Source organism: Mytilus galloprovincialis, chromosome 14 (assembly GCF_965363235.1).
Source record: "Mytilus galloprovincialis chromosome 14, xbMytGall1.hap1.1, whole genome shotgun sequence".
Lineage (NCBI taxonomy): Eukaryota > Metazoa > Mollusca > Bivalvia > Mytilida > Mytilidae > Mytilus > Mytilus galloprovincialis.
The window spans coordinates 3,922,217-3,940,433 of record NC_134851.1 but is presented as its reverse complement, the minus strand read 5'-3'; the positions used below and the strand labels follow the sequence as shown (position 1 = coordinate 3,940,433).

General features: G+C 31.3%; 1 protein-coding gene across 1 annotated transcript; it reads right to left on the bottom strand.

Moving 5' to 3' along the window:
* Window positions 1-11,469: 11,469 nt before the first annotated feature.
* LOC143059337 (uncharacterized) lies at window positions 11,470-17,316 on the bottom strand. The gene is made up of 6 exons (XM_076232816.1): window positions 17,000-17,316; window positions 16,162-16,452; window positions 14,900-15,004; window positions 14,487-14,514; window positions 12,713-12,816; window positions 11,470-11,876 (listed from the first exon to the last, which is right to left on the bottom strand). The coding sequence occupies exons 1-6, from the start codon at window positions 17,145-17,147 to the stop codon at window positions 11,470-11,472; spliced, it is 1,083 nt and encodes a 360-aa protein (XP_076088931.1). The 5' UTR covers window positions 17,148-17,316.
* Window positions 17,317-18,217: the final 901 nt, after the last annotated feature.

Below are 18,217 nucleotides of genomic sequence, written 5' to 3'. Positions count from 1 at the left end.
TGGAATAACTGAAATATTTGTCGGAGTTTCTGGACGATCTGTTATGTAGAGGAATAACGTATCTTTAGACTTTTGACAAAATGTTATTAAATATTATCAGTTTATAAACGGTATCAAAAAATTCTGTCTATCCAGTATTTTACAAAGCCATTTTCATTAAACTGGTTCGACCAAATTAACACCTTCTTATTATGACTTATTTATGATGCATTCCGTTCAGAGTGATACTTAACATTCTTCGAAATACCGAAAATTTATAAAACCACACCACTATAAGAGTTGTAAATACATTTTAAATAATATTGATTTATTCGGTGGATGCAGGCATGACACACATGTGTATTGTAACTAGAAGAGGTGTATTTTCATATATCATCAAATTTGTAGTTTTAGTGGTCACATGATTAAAATTTGTAAATTTATTAGGGTATAAAAGCGTTGACCGAAGTTCATTTTGTATGAAGCGCTTCATTTTAAAAAATGTGCACACGGTCAACTTTTTTTTACAACCCATAACAATTACTTTGAGAAGCATGCATTACTCAGGGTTACATGTTTTTTGCTAGGTTCGTCAAAACACGATTTCTATCAAATTTTACTTTAATGTACATGTGAACTTCATCGTGGAAACTCGTGTCATCATGAATGTGAAAATTCATTTCAAAAAGAAGGTTAATTTCAGAATGATAAAAGATAGCTGTTAACCAAACAAAATAACGTGTTCTGAACAAACAAACATCATGTGTATATGTAATTTAATTATTTGTTTATCAACTTACTTATAGACGTTATCTTCACCGTTAATTTATTACATCCTATTTCGTTGCAAGCTTTAATTGTATAATCTGTGAAATCTTCTGCTTTATTTAGTGTTAGTTGGAATGTTATCTTTACACCAGATACTGTTACATTGACATCATGGAAAATGTCCTGTGTCCGAATCGATTCCTGGTTAGTTTCTGTATACAGAGTCTTGTTTAGTTTTGAAATTGCTGTTCGTATTGTTCCACATTTGTTGTATAAAATTACTGTTAAATTCATCTTCTGACCATAACGCCCAATTTGAATTGGCTTATTTGCATCCAGAAATATAGGCGGAACTAAAATGAATTGATTAAGAATAATAAAATAAATGTTTTCATACTGACATTATCAGGTAGACTATTAGATTAGTTTGAGTAGCTGAAATCAGTATTAAAAATAGAATGACATTATTATTTTCATCTGTAGTTAGTCTCACTTATAGTTGTATGTTTGGTTGAGAATAAGATGCACACAACAGTGAAATGAAGTCAATTAAACTACTAGTGGGTTGTTCGGTTATATTGAAGAAATTGCGGGCATTTCCTTTATTCATTTTGGCAGCGACACATGACCATCTGCCTCTGCTACGTTAACATAGGGAGGTACTATCCTACTGAACATTATGAAATAATTCCGAGGGTTCTAATAATGCGACTAAAAACGTCTTGCTACTGTTTGAAGACATCAGAAAAGAATTATCATCTTGCTGAATTGATGTGTTCAAGTAATGCATGATGATTTGTTCTAAGTATACATCACATTATACGCATTTTTTGTTTAATAACTTACACTGATGCATGCGAAAGGTTCGGAATGACATACATTGCCAGACATTTTGAAATAACTATAATGTATTTGATAGAAATGAAAATTTGTTGATCATTAGAAAAAACCCTGCGTATATGTTACCTTTATTGTATACGAGTGCTGTTCCTTTCTGATATAAGTGTCTGTTTGTACTGTAAATACCGTTCGATGCTTTGCATTTGTATACCCCATCAGTTTCATGTAACCTCTTGTTATTATTGGATTTCAGAAGGGTTAATGTACCGTCCGGTGCCCCTTCAATATTTTGAATGTGTTCTTTGAATTCAGACAAGTGTTCCCAATCGCCAAATATATATGTTGTAGGGTTCCCGCTTGGATTGCAGAGCAGTACTAATTTGTGCTTTGTTGGTCTGCTTGTTATCTCCACAACTGGTGAATCTGCCAAAAAATGTAAATCAGTTATATTAGTTCAATATAATAAATATTTCATCGACAGTCTTTATCAAACATGTTTAAAGGTCGATTTCACTTTCTATGCCAGAAGTGAAAACAAAAGAGTTTAAGACTCCTGGTTGAAAAGACACGTTTCTTACAATACGATCTGAAAATATTTTTCCCATCCCTAGACATAAAGGAATACCTATCTTTTAACTAATTACACTCGTTTCTAGCTTTAGCCACGTATTGAGTTTATTTGAATGCAGCTGCATAAACAAATGACCAAGGCTTTGTCAAAGAATTCCCTGTTCTTTTTCAAAAAAATATAATCAGAGAGTAGAAAGACATAGAGAATAACTATTCGTTTTCTTCTCTACAAATAAACTTCAAACTAGTTCTAGGTTATACATTGTATATACTGACGTTGCGTCTAATGTTATTAACATAACGTTTTTTTTTTTCTTTATCTGTCGTTGTATTATTTTTATCCTTTTGGACGTATGACTCTTGAAGTTGGTCGGACTCGGTGTACCCAGCTCTTATGATGACATATGACATAGTGGATCCGGAGATACGCTTAAAAAGCAAAGCATGTTTAACTGATGTGTTTTTGTTTTAAATATTCCGAAGGACTTCACTAATAGTTTTGTATACAAAAGATCATACATAGATTTTATGCTCCCAAATTATTTTGTGTTTGGTTAACTTTAGTTTATGTTGAACATATTTTCGTTAAATTTTAAACAAATTGTAAATTCTGTAAATACAGGCAACATTCGTATTCCGGTGGTCAAAAGTGACAAATCGATTAAGAGAAAACAAATCCGGGTTACACACGTAAATAGAGGAAAACACGTCAACTGTGAGAGGGAAAAAAAGGACAATAAGAACACTAGATTGCAACAAAAACAAACGCCAACATACATGGAAACGAATTATTTGATAACAAATGCCATATTCTTGACATGGATCAGGACATTTTTAGAAACATAGGGGTTGAATATGGTTTAATAGCTAGACAAACCTCCTGCTTTATTACAATTAAAAACAAAATGCTAAATGGCAACAATTATTGTTTTGTCATACAGTCTGGCGTTTATGACAGGATGACCAGTTTAGAATTGAGCAGTACTATTGCTAGAACATCAAAATATACATATTGCATTGTTAATTTTAGTTAAGAAATTGTAATATATACTCTCAATTGACATTACTTTAAAAGAAGTTTCTCGTACTTGTTTATAACAATACATTAATATTTCATGGAAGGGTGAAGGTTTACTCCTGTTTAAACGTTCAAACCCACTGCATTTGATTGCCCCTGTCCTAAGTCAGGAACCTGATGTTCAGTTGTTGTTGTTTGTTGATGTGGTTCAAAGGTATTTCTCGTTTCTCATTTTGTATGTGGATTAGACAGTTGATTTTTCCTGTTTGAATGGTTATTCACTGGTCATTTTTTTCAGCATTTTATAGCTTACTGTTAGGTGTGAGCCAAGGCTCCGTGTTGAAGGCCATGTTTTAAACTATAGTGAACTACGTTTACACATTTTTACTTGGATGGAAAGATAAATCATTTGCACTCATACCACACATCTTCTGATATCTACATTAAATTTATTCACATTGTGAAAAGGCACTGTGCATAAGGCACTTTCCTTTAAATCCGTTTAAACGTTCCTTGTTTCAAACGGTGAACGACCAAAACCTTAATGATCTACCTACACTGAATATCCAACTGTACTTCAAGTGACAATGGATTATCTAGTAATGTACTTTTGGCAGAACATACAATTGATTGCAGGTTGTCCTTTCTTGTTGGAATGAAGGAATAAGTTATACGATCTTTTCCCTCTCTCAAGACAGAAAATTCAGTTAAACTCAAAACGAGTGTTGTGCTGGTCTTCCACTTTCGACAGTACAAACGATCGTTAGTTTTGTTCCTTCGACTCCGCGAACTACTTTCCTTCCATTTTTCATGATAACTCCATTTATTGTCAAATTCGAAGGTGAACCTATACAATATAGAATTGATTTCGATTTTTTTTAAACGGCAAGTAACTATAACGTTACGTTTAACCTTTAGTGGATAGTTGTAAACCTACATGTACTAATGACATGAAAAGTCCAAAAACAATTTGCAGGGATCTTAAAAGTTTCTGAATTAACAAGATATTATATCAAAAGAAGTCTGCACGTCTGCCTCGACAATTCATTATTATTCATATGGACATATTTATAATCTAACTATTTATTAAACTTTGATTTTTTTCAAAAACAAAGAATGTTCTAACCTGGGAATAGATTACCTAAGCCGTATTCGCAAAACCGCCCCCCCCCCTTTTTTTCTGTCTTCAATGCTCGTCAATTTGGTACTTTATCTTGCGCTATTAATCATTTTTGATTCGATGTTGAATTATGAGTCTTTTAAACACAAAATGCGCATTTGACGTACATAATTTTAATCATCGTGGTCTTTAACATGAGTGTACTGTCATACAAATTTTGGTACATTTGAGTTGTGTAAAGAAATCACTGCTTAATTATGACCAGTTTTTGGTGATAAATGACACTTTTGCGACCTGTAACATATATATCGACCAAATACTTACTTTTTAAATGCACATTGTAATTAGTATAAGATGTATATGTACGAAGAGTCCAGACTTTGCATGTGTAGCTTCCTTCATCCACAGCTGAGAAATTTCTGATCTTGAGTTTGCATTCAATAGTATCGTTTCCACCAATGATATCAATATTAGGGTTTTTCAAGTTTGGATTCATCAAGTGTCCTTCATTGTATTGTATGTATGTTTTATGTGTCGAGTTTCTTTCCATTGACGGTTGTATTGCCTGATTTAGTATATACCAACCACATTCAAATTTTTGAAGACGATGACAATTAAGTTCAACAGTATCAAACTTGCCAACAGAAACAGTCCTATTTGCATAATATACATCTGGCTCTAAAAAATAAGTAATTTGTCTAATGCAGCATATAAAATACAGAATGATTAATATTGATAAAATTATGTTAAATGTCGTTTTGATTAAAAGATGATCTTCTTAAATGCTTTCATTCAGTAGATATCTTTTGCTATTATTGATAAATACTCCTTTAAAGTATAGGAACAGTATTTACTTTCTATATTTCTGTGTTTTTGTTTAATTTTAAGTTTAATTAAGGAATTTGAAGTTCCCTGGTGCTAAAATCTCAGTAATCGATTAGCAAGACAATTCGACACATGAAGCCTGCTATTGCTATACATGCATCACCTGCATGCAAATCCCCAACCAGTCAAAACGTCACAACAAATGTGTAAATAGTTTCGTCATATAATCGTCTGTCTATACAACCCAGAAATCAAAAGCAAAAGATAGTTACGACATATTTGAAAACATTATAACTTACCCGAAGAACAAAGTTCACATAAAACTAGAAGCTTCAACAAACTGCTAAAAAATGTCATATCTGTAATAAAAATGAACATTTATGTAGCGCGAACAATGAAAACGATAGGGTATTATAACCTTTTAAGATAATTCAAATAGTTATATTAGATTTTAGGGTATATCACTTACCCTCACTGTATATGACGCGTTTCAGTCTACAGTATTTCTATGTAGCAATAACTAACATTATATGGAAACTAAATGTATTGCTGATTAGAAGATTCTAACGAAAATTATTCTTAAGAAGAATACAAAACACAGTGTTTACTTTTGCACTGAATTTCCATGTAAGGATGTAGAAACGAAATTCACAAACAAAATTTCCCCATCATCCAATAAAATAATATTTCCGGCATTCAATTGTAAAAAAATATGTAAAACACAATTTGAATCGAATCGGAAATTATAAATTGATGTCTAAGTGTTTAATGCCGGGACAAAATGGAAAACGTGGTCGTGTACTTATCAAATAATACGACGTTTCACTAAATATATATATATAATATGATATTAGTCTCGTCATAGAGTAATTAAAACTAAGAATTGTTTCAAATATGCAATATGTTAACATAATAACATATTTCTCTCTCGAAAACATGATATTTACAATGCATAGTCAAGAGTAAAACGACAATGAAGCAAAACACATTTAGTTTTATTTGTTAAGGTAGATTTTTGGTGTGTTCAATCGCAGTACAAAATTGGTCTAGTTCTTTGGTTACATTTGCACATTTGGAACATATTTGCAACTGTTAAGTAAGTCTGTTAGTTTTTATACAAAGACAAATAAGTAATTTATTCTAAAATATTTAAACACATACTAAATAGTGTGTTTTATTGAATCAATTTTTCAACTTTCAAAACTATCATACTGGAATGATAGTGAAATTTCGATGTTTTACTTGTAGCAAGAACACTTGTTCAGTGACATTAATTTTCATTTTTATTTCTTAGAGCATATTATAAAACCTATCTTCTCATATATTTATTCAAAATTATATTTCATAGATTTTTGTTTTATGCTCAAAACTGTTTTCATCAGAATAATCTTTGCAAAATTTGTCAATTTGGCACCACTTGTAGCTTGAACAGTCGTTAGGTGACCCATACTTTTTATTATATTTTTTGAAAATGCAACGTACAATCTTCCTTTCGGGAAAGTATAAGAAAATTATATCTGAGGAAATATGTACTGATGATCTACCTTAATATACTTTTCTTTATTTCACAATTGGATTGTTTTACATTGTAATACATATGTAGAAAAACTTACTACAAAGGACAAGGTATGATAAGGGCCGTTTCTGCTCCCCCTTTTCCAGAATTTTTAAACTTTGAAGTTGAAACCCATCACACCTGTTTAATGAACTGCAGTATATGCTCGTTCATAAAGAACCTTATTTTAGGTGTTATATACTCAAAGATATTCAAACTTAGACCTTGAAAAGGCTTTAAACGAAGAAAAGTGTGAAAAATCGGAGACAAAATTTGACATCAGCACCAACGTAGACCGTCTTGAAATTTTCAACAATCCAATGTACTATTATGTATCTTTCATGTCATAAAATATCTTAAAAAACTTGAAAAATAATCCGATTGTTTACAATTTTGACAAGTTATCATTCTTACTTACCTGAAATATTCGGTTATTATAAGTTTAAAAATTTACACATTTGATAAGTGACTTGATGACTGTAAAAAAAAATCATTTCATAAAATTATTTGTCAAGCCATGAGGTCAACCATGTTTGATCATTCTTGATCATTCTACTTTCGGTTAAACTAGTTTTATATAATCAAAACAAATGACGGGCAAAATTCCGGTTATTTGGTGTTCTTTTTTTATTATTACTTTCTTATATGATTGTTTATATATAGGATCACTGAATAATATATATGTATTGTGTGCTCGTATGAATACATGGTAAAATGCAACTAACACAAGATATAAATATAAGATATATTTTGCTAATCAAATTCCCTGGTTTCATTAGCAATTAACAACACAGGGAGGAACCTTAGCGTCGAGGGACATTGTTCACAACCAGTAGTGAAATAAAATTTTTAAAGTTAAAAAAAAGGCAAGTTATTATAATACGTCAAAGGGAACGGCACGGGTACGAAATTATACCGTGATCCATAAATAATCAGAATATCACTTCCGGATAACTTTTACGTCGTATCCAGTCATCAAGACATCTCGCTCTCTCTTAAAGAAATCAGTTGTACGTGAAATTAGACAATTATCAAAATAGTTTACCACTGTGCAGACAAATACGGAGTTGTGTCCCTTGAAATATGGACAATTAATTTGTTTTCATTATTAATCTCAAATATTCAACAAAGTCTTACAAAATTTTTAATAAGTTCGCAATACATTCAAACTCTTTTTGTAATTCTGAAGATAATTATGTACTCAAAAGTTATATATTTTGCACTTTGAAATTTTATGTGCAACCACTTACAGAAAAATAGATTTATATATCATATTCATTTTGTGCAATGCAGTCTGTGTAAACACTTACATCATCATCAGCTTGTAAAAATTTACAGCAGATATTTGATCAGAGAATAAATAATAATAAAAATATTTACTGATAGACGAAAATCTATTAACAGTACCAATCTAATGCGCTATATACGTGCAGTTAATAAATCCAAACTACGATATGTAATTAAAAACATTAGTCCATGTAAAGGGTGCTGATACTGAAATTAAGTTCATGACACTTCAGCTAAACTGTAAAGTATGTATTACCAGCCTATTCATATATCGGTACACTAATTATTTTTCATATATATGTGTCAGAGGACTCTTTTGACAAGCTGCAATCATAAAAGTACAAATGTAGCATTCAATTGACCCAGCTTTTGTTTGGATTTTCAAATAAAACATGCTACAGCGAAATTACTTTCAACATATTTTACGTGCAAAAATACAAATTGTATTAGACCGATAGCAAACAAACTTATGAAGTATAAGCGGAAAAACATGTGTATTTATTTGCCATTTCAAATATTTAATATCAATTATTTAAAAAAGATAAAACCTTTTTTTTGCAATCGGTCATTTAAAATGCATATGGATAGGTTTTTGACGAATTTGCACAATCTAAGGACATAGCAGCCTCAACTTTTGTTTATGGTATTTTATTTTTATAACAAAAGTCAAAGAAAGAATTTTAGAACACTCGCCGGTATTAAAATTTTTCTTGGTTTTATAAAAAAAAATATTCACTGTTTTTTGTTCATGCTCGAATTGTTGATTTACTATTTTACGAAAACTTGAAATATTTTATGTATCACAATCTATTTCAATATCAAAGCACTAACGATAAGAGGTTTGTCTCAAATAAACCTTTTACTGCACAAAAATCGGAAACCAAAATTTGCCCTCCAGAGATTTCTTAAAACTCTATGTTAAACATGTTTAAGAAGGAGAAAATTGACATGCTTTTTCGTCCATTTAAAAACTAGTTGTTTCTCGTTTAGCAATTGATAACAGCAAAACAAATAGAGAATACATCTCTTTTTTCCAAGTCTCAAAATCTAACATCTTTTTGAACAGCCGTCTTTAGTTTAATTTTAGAGAACTTTGTATCAAGGCTTTTTTTGTTTGTATTGGTCAATAAGTACCATTTGAATACTCTTAATTATCCGTGTTGATAATATGTCTATTATTAATTTTGAATATTTCAAAATCCATGCTTTTATAGTTTGTTGTTTAGTGTACGCCAAGGCTCTGTGTTGAAAACCTACATCGACCTATAATGGTTTAATTTTACAAACTTGCCTTCGATGGAAAATAGTCTCGTTGGCACTCATATCACATATTCTTATATCTATTGAAAGAGCTCAAACATCAACCATATCAGAATTTATTGTTCCCGTGTTTTGATAGACCATATTGTTGTAAATCATTGATGACAATTTCTTTTCGTCTGAACATAGTTTGCACAAAACGATTTTGTTTTTCTACATTTAATACCGAAAAAATGACTGATGTCTATCAGGTATCTGACCGTTCCAAAATACACAATATAGTTTGGTGTGGACTTTAAATGTGCAGTATACGTTTGAATAGTTATTACTTGTTCGATGATACCATTTTTTCATGTCCAACACTATCAAGACATTTAGTACATTTTTGGAAACACTTCATTCACATGAATTTCCCACACATCGATGTCACTATTTTTTTTTAGAACTTGCGACAAATTAAGGATATCCTTGCATAGATTATCTTTAGCCAGCTTGGAGGCGAGGTTTGATATATGTCATCAAAAAGCTACGAGGGGATCAAAAATCATAACCTATTATATATCAAACGACTAGCTTTTGAGTAGATTCATGTGCGTGTATGTTCTCCTAACTTACATAAACTGACTAAGCGTCATGATCGACAAATGAATTGATGCATATTTGATTAAACAACTTCGTCTAAAGGAAAGACGCAATTCAAAGCAATGTATATTTCTGAATTTTGTTCAATGCATATGCATTTGCAATGATATAAACTTGTAATCACAGTATATATTTCTACAACCAAAACAAATTGAAAAGTGTCACAGTTATTCAATGTTGATCACCATAATATTGTTTCCCGACTTAAATTGTAAGAAATGTAAAGCACATTTTCTTATCAATCAAATGGTATGGAAATGTACCTCTTATTAACACTGGTGTGACTCGATCAGTTATACTCCTAGAAAATCTTACAAACACATTGCACAAACAACATTTCTTAAAAAACTAAACAGGAAGAAAATTTAAAAAATTTATCTAAATTTATAATAAACCTTGAAAGACTACAGGTACTCCATGCAGTAAGAAGCTTCTGGCCTACCGCGACATTTGTCATCCTACTCATGTTTAAATTCTTAAAATAAGCCTATCAAATGCATTACACAAATTCTTGTATAGTTTAATTCTAAGATATTACAAAATGTGAAGACCATTGTACATAAAAATAACTTGAAAAGAAAATGCGTCGCATGCAAATGTTGATTGGTTGATAAAAATAAGGAACACATTGAATAAAACTTCTATGTTTGAATTTACAATTCTCCGCAAAATTCTGGATTCAAAACCTGTATCCTATTGTTCCAGATCTAAGTTAATGTATTCTGCCTTTTTATTTTGTGGATCAATGTAAACAGTTGGAATCATTCAATGTCGTCAGCAATGTAATTCAAATATGCTTCTTCTTCAACAACATTTTCATAAACAGGTAACTCTTGTTCCCCCGGTGAAGTGTCTTGTAAAAATTCAGATGAGATTTCACTAGCTGAATTATCCAAATATGTTTCATTCTCATAGATTGAGTTCTGTTTTGTAATGAGGTACACATTTCTGTTGTCAGCACGGCTTTCTACCACAAGGGAGGCGTAGGGTTGTTCATACATACCATCATTATTGTCTGCACCATTGATACTATTCTCTGACAATACTGATACATTTTCTGGTGACAAGGTGTCTTTATCTTTTTTTTTAACACCAATTTTGTTGCCGGTTGACATAATTGGATTTTCGTTTTCTGAAATAGATTTAAACACGGAATTCTGAAACTACACAGCGTAACATTTTTGCATTATAACATGAATCAAATATCCTTATATTATCACATTTTATAATAATTGAAAACATAAAATCAGTCAGATACATTGCAGTTGTTACCTTATAGTTCGTTTCTGTGTGTTACATTGTCGTTTAGTTTTTTGTTGCACTTTAGCGTTACTGTTGTTTCGTTGTTTTAATTTGTAACCTGAATTTATTTTTTTACGAATCGATAAATGAATTTCAAACAGCGGTATACTACTGTTGTTTGTTTTTCTAATGAAATCGGTTTAATTGAAAAAATATATCAATTTAGATGCAATGAAATGCCGTGATTTTCTAAATATAAAAACTAATAATTTCACTTCTATGATGTCATAGAACAAAACAGTTTGTCAAGACATTGTTGATGACTTTAAAGGCCAGATTTGTGTCAGAAATTACAGAAGTACGTCAGTGAATAAGCATAAATTCGCATGTCACCATTTCTTTCGATTTGTTTGTCATTTGTGTACCTTGTGATGATGTCTGGTGGTTTACATTCTCATAAACAGGTAGTGTTTGATCCTCCGGATAAGTGTCTTGTAAGAATTCAGGAGAAACGTCATCAGCTGAATTATTCAAAGAAGTTTCATTCTCATAGATTGAGTTCTGTTCTGTTATGAGATTGACATTTTCGTCGTCAGCACGATATTGTACCACCAGTGATTTGTATGGTTGTGCGTATATTCTATCATCATTGTCCCCATCTTCGATGTTATTGCCTAACGATACTAATGCATTTTCTGATGACACGGTGTCTTTATATCTTTTTTCAACGCCAATTGTGTTGACTGTTGACAAAATCGGATTTTCGTTTTCTGAAATAAATTTTAATAAGACGTTTTCAATGAATTCTGAAACTACACCAGCATAACATTTTGCATCATTACATTAAGTAAATAATGTTATGTAATGACATTTGATCATTATTGAAAACTTTAAATCGCATTGCTTTCTAAACTAGAGGCTCTCAAGAGCCTGTGTCGCTCACCTTGGTCTACGCGCATATTAAACAATGGACACAGATACCGTCATGACAAAATTGTGTTTTGATGATCATGATGTGTTTAGAGATCATACTTTACTGGACATTCTTCTTGCTATAATGATCTGTATCTATAATAAACTTGGCCCAGTAACTACAGTGGAAAATATATACTAAAAATATATTCTAAAAAATTACAAAAATTTACGAAAATTGTTAAAAATTGACCATAAAGGACAATAACTCCTTAATTGGTCAACTGACCATTTTGATCATGTTGACTTATTTGTAGATCTGACTGTGCTGAACATTTTTGCTGTTTACAGTTTATCTCTATCTATAATAATTTTCAAGAAAATAAGCAGAAACTGCAAAATTTCCTTAAAATTACCTATTGAGGGGCAGCAACCCAACAACGGGTTGTCCGATTCGTCTAAACTAATTCCCACAGGCAAGATTTGCTGTCGATGAATCTGGTTATTTATTTTAGATATTTTTGACATATAGCTCTTCAACGGTTTCGGTACTTACACATCTTCAGATTTCAAATGATAGGATTTTGGCGTTCCTGATGAAGGTAAATTCAGAAAAACGCTTCGGACGCAAGAAATTACTAATCGTGTTGTTTTTAATTTTTTTTTCTATCGATTATTTTTGTCATTTGTGTACCTTGGGATGGTGTCTGGTGGTTTTCATCTTCAAGTATTTCTTCATAACCAATACTGTCGTCATTACTCGCTTTCGATGCTCGGACATTTGCAGCTGTGATCATCCTAATGATGAAACATGAGTAAAAAATATAATAAGGAAGCAGAATTCGGGAAAAAGTGATGCCTTACATGCTTAAGGTGACTCGCAGGTCTATTTTTATATTTGTTTTTACTTTAGGATTTGTCTTTTTTATTCTATGAATGAACTTTATCATATACTTAATAGAAACATAAAATGAAATTATTGGTTCACCGATTATTTCAGCTCACAATCTGCCTTCAAAAGCAGCATTCATTTTTGTTAAGGTACTTTCTGTGTTGAACTAATACTAGTAGAAGAAATATAAGTGTCATCGACAAAAATAACTGAAATACAGAAATCGCCTACACTTTACATTTTTTTAGTGTAAATACAGCTTATTTGAAAATAATGATAAACAATATAGGTTACCGATGAAGTGAACGGTTATATTAATTGTACTGCCAAAAAAATGGCATCTTGCTCCATTGAGCTTTTTATTAATGATACATGTATACATATTTTAAAAGTTATATGAGGACTAACAGTTTAGTTAGCGTTAATCCACAATCTCCATTTTTTTTTTTATATTTGTGCAAATATGCAGCAGCTATTTAAATTATCAATTAAAACAGACTACTATGTAAACTTTGAATCAAGACCAAACGGTTGATGATTTACGAAGTTAGTATCTCCAAATTGATACCATATTCCCATGCTTGTATGTTCTTGACAAACAGTTGTTTGTCACACAAGGAAACAATTAATCATAGAGTTTAACGTGTTGAAGTTGAAATTATCCCTTTGTAAATTTACGGACGCCATTGCAAGTTGTTTGACTTTTATGATATATTTGTTTCACTAAGCGGTTATGCTCTTAATGTCATCATGTTGGGACACATAAGAGCAACCCGATTTTCACGTCATGTGCACAAAACTTTTCCAGAAATATTGTTATCTCTTTGATTCTAATCAAATGTTCTTAATGTCGTAATTACAATTACTTTTCTACAGAGTAAGATTTGTAACGGATTTGTACTAACATGAGCGGACAATTGTTTGTCTGTTTGTCTTTTTGTTTGTGTTCGCAATGTCAGTTTATTTTCACTTTACAAGATTAAGGAAGTTCGCTTCTCAGTTTCAAAATAACAAGTTTTTTATAACATTATTACATACAGAGAGGGAATTAATAAAGGAAACATCAGAGTAAACAATATATAGGTAAGTGTGCTTGTTGTCGAGATATTAGCCATTGACATTGTGGCGGGAAAATGTTCTCTTTTGAATTTTCCTAGCTTGATCGTTGACAAGTTTAGGTTCTCAAAAACTATTATAAAATAACAACGATTTCATAAGAATTTTACACATGGCTTATAACTATATATGTGAACGATTTATAAGAGGAAAAATGGGGGGTAATGGGCTAAATTGCATTAGGCATTCAAATGGATATTACCAGCGGATTCTGCAAATCTGACAGAAACTCCGAAACATGACAAGCGAACATCCTTAAATGTCCCTTTATGGTATTTTTCATCCGTGATGAAATACTTTGTTTTGAAAATTCATGTTATGTTCACTCGCAAATTCACGTGAAACTCAGATGAAACCAGTTCACTTGAGTTTCATGTATTTATTAGCCCATAAACCTGAATATCGGCTGGGATGGTATTAATATATATCTATTTTGTTTTCTATAAATAACTAAACAAACCTCTTATTGGTCTTCTGTTTCAAGAAGCCTACAAATTGAAAAATTCAAAGAGAATAATTTCTTCTTTTTTTATTCTTTTTTTCTTTGTTATACAGTACTAATCTCAAAGAAATTTTCAAATCTTGTTTCAATACGATAACAACGTTATGTTCAATATTTATGCAATGACCATTGAAAATGCTAATGTTAAAATGTAAAGGCACGTTTAGAGATTCATATTTCTAGGCATATGGAATAGGTAAGCTAATTTTACTGTACGTGTAGTCGTCTATTTGGACAATCCTGTGAACAAATTGTGTAAAGCATTGTAATATATTTTGCATATGATGTTTATATTTTCGGTGTTATTTTCTTTTTTATTATAGATATTTTTAAACACTGAAGTTTCCAGCAAAAAAATGTTGTAGACTTACGAACAAATACTCCGATTACCAATCCTATGACTATATAAACTAAGACTAGTACTACAATGACGATGCCTTGAACAGGTGGTGTTTTTTCAACTGTGGAATTAGTGGCTGAAAAATGTTAGATATATTTAGAAATAATAAATTGGCACTGCTATTCTATTACTAGTGCAACAACAACATGAAACTGTAATTTATGTATTCATTTATCAAGTTAATTGTGAAAGATTTAAATGACAAATCAATAAACACATTTAAACATTTATACTTATATTTTAAACACGTCATGTTAATCATTTACACATTTAAATGCAAGAAGATTGGTACCGTCAATTTTATTAAATATAAGAAGATGTTGTGTGAGTGCCAATGAAACAACTTTCCCTCCAAATAACAATTTATAGAAGTAAGCAATAACTAAATGCACGGCCGTCAACACGGAGCCTTGGCTCACACCGCACAACTAGCTTAAAAGGCCCAGCAATGTCTAGTGTAAAACCATTCAAACGGGAAAACCAACTAGAAACACGTAGACATTACATAAACAAACGACAACTACTGTACATCAGATTCCTGACAAGATCCATATTAATATAAAAGAACAAAAAAGCATAACAAATAGTATCAACCGGCCAAATTAACAAGAAAGTAGGATTTGAGCGTACTCGCAGTTACTGACAGATAGCTAAAAGTAAAAAACAATAAATAGTATAAAATCATGCATCACAGACTAAAATCAACTAAAACACATCCCAGGGATTTAGCATTTTAGCGTCATGAACAGTCAGAGAAGACACCACTTGTGCAATGCCAAAAATATATGTATCGACAGATAGTAAGAAAGACAGGAGCGACTTCTTTATTGATAAAAATTAGCGTGTGTGTGTCTCTATACATCCAGCCTCTAAAGAAGATACAATTTAGTTGTTTTAATTTGATAAATTGTTAATAACCAACCAAAGAGTTTAAGCCTTTTTCGTGAGGTCGTTCTTTTTTTCTTTTTTCGTATAGTTTCAACTTTACTGCTTACTGAACTATATAAATTTGATTATGCTCATCCATTCATTATCTTCTTTACTTGTTATTCAATTAGCATGATAAGCTTTAGACTAAAGGTGATTTTGATGGTTTGTTTACCCTCTTACTCACTTTAAGAAAAAATATAGCATCTCCTCTCCGTACACTCCATATAAACACGGTGCTGTTTATGAAAACATGGAAGCAAGACATATTAAAATAAAGCTACTTAATGTTGTATAATGATTCACCTAAAGTCATTATAAATGAAACAGCCGTCTTCTTGCTTTCTCCAATTGCATTTGTTGACAGTATTCGAACAAGATATCGAGTTTGTGGGCTCAAGTTAAACAGAGTATTTGACATTCTAGCCTGCATATTATCAAAAACAGGTTCTGACCGTCTCCATACTTTCTTTATGTCTCGTCTATATTCTATGAAAAACGTCTGCGGAAAACCCCCGTTGTATCCACGATACCAAAATACTGTCAAATATATTTCAAATGGAACTACTGACATATTTGTGGGAGGCTCTGGTTGATCTGTTTCGTAAAAAGAAAATACTCAAAGAATTAAAAAAATTGAATAAATTTATAACAGATCACCAAGTTAATATTAATCAATACTAGGTTAAGTACAATTAATATATATATATAAAGTATGTACTGTCATTTCAGTGTTTAGCTTGCTGTTATCATTAAGAGTAGGTTATGGATTGCATATTTATGATGCAGGTTTTATCAAGTAAAACAAAAATACCGATCTCCGAAGAAATTCAAAACGCAACTTCCCTAAATGTATTGCTCAATACAAAGCTCAAACACAGTCTGCAAATTAATTGAAAAAAACTTTACTTGACTACATGGGTAAATGTTCACACTTTCTGAATGATGTTTTTTTTACTGGTAAAATCTAAAAAGTATTTCACTTATTTGTATAGAAAAGTGTTAGTGCAATTACAGATGTCCATGTGTGAAATTAGTACGACGTATCTATAAGAGTGTAACATATCCATAATGCAATTGATACTTTTATACAGGTGTCTTCAATACATAAACATATACACAATTTATAAGTGATTAAACCTACTTCCCCATTTTATCTTCACCATCACTTCATTACAACCCTTTTTGTTGCAAGCTTCGATTGTATAATCTGTACAGTCTTCTTTTCTATTTAGTGTCAGTTGGAATATTATTTGTATACAAGCCACTGTTATGTTTACATCCTGGACCATCTCATGTATATCAATACTCCTCTGTAGTCCATGTATATTTAGAGTCTTATTCCGTTGTAATAGATTTGTTTTTAATGTTCCATACTTATTGTACACCAACACTGTCAAGTTCGTTTCCTTACCGTAACGGCCGAATTGAATTTGCTTATTGGAATTCACAAATTTTGGTGGAACTAAAATAAAATTAAGATAGATTATTAGCATTTTAGCATTTAAAACTGAAATGTTTCTTGCTCTTTGTCGGGTAGTTGTCTTGTTGACACATTACCCGTTTTAATTCTCAATTGTATTTGTCATAAATCATAAGAAACGAGCTCGTTGTCGCAAACTGATATTCGAGTTTCAAAAGTCAGTATGTTTAACTTAAAGGGTATTATATGTTTTATTTGCTATTACTTTTTACACTATGCGATCTTTGCTGTGAAAACAAAATCAAAGAAAAGTAATGTTGTCAGTAGAACTATTTTCCGCGTACAAAACATTGTGATAGTTGTTTGGCTGTATGACTTAATTCGGCTGTATATCGTTTATCTACTTTTATGTAATCAAAACATTTAAATGTTATTGTTTATGTTTGTCAATGAACACATTAGGTCTCTGGTGATAAAGCTGTACGACTTTTACAAGCATGCTATCATCAGTTTCACCGCTGCAAACCTTACTTTGACGTTGAGTTGATAAACAGACATTATAAACGGATTTTTCGCAAACATATATTTTAGCATTCCATGACAGTTTGTATTATTCTCATCTAGCCTAATGCCTTGTTCTAACGGTATATTATCGTAGAAAAATTTATAATGATGCATGCGTCAAACGAACTGATGTTTCTTTTGAATGTTTGTTGGTTGTTTTAAAATTTCATGCATGCTACTAGGCCTAGCATAAATGACATTTCAACACGTTTAAAAGAAATATAATTGCGTTTGATGCATATAAAGATGAGTGTATACGCTACCTTTATTGTTTATGAGAATTGATCCTGTCTGGTACAGTCGTCCATTTATACCATATATACCGTTGGAAGTTTTGCAAGTGTAAATGCCGTCAATTTCGTCTAACCTTTTGTC

Bases quoted from the DNA above. Each gene is read 5' to 3' on its own strand.
- LOC143059337 (XM_076232816.1), bottom strand. From the start codon at position 17,147: ATGGTCCAGGATGTAAACATAACAGTGGCTTGTATACAAATAATATTC. The intron at 15,005-16,161 runs GTGAATCATTAT...AACATTTTTCAG, and splicing joins TTCATTTATAATGACTTTAG to CCACTAATTCCACAGTTGAA. The intron at 14,515-14,899 runs GTAAGTCTACAA...TTCAATTTGTAG, and splicing joins GGTAATCGGAGTATTTGTTC to GCTTCTTGAAACAGAAGACC.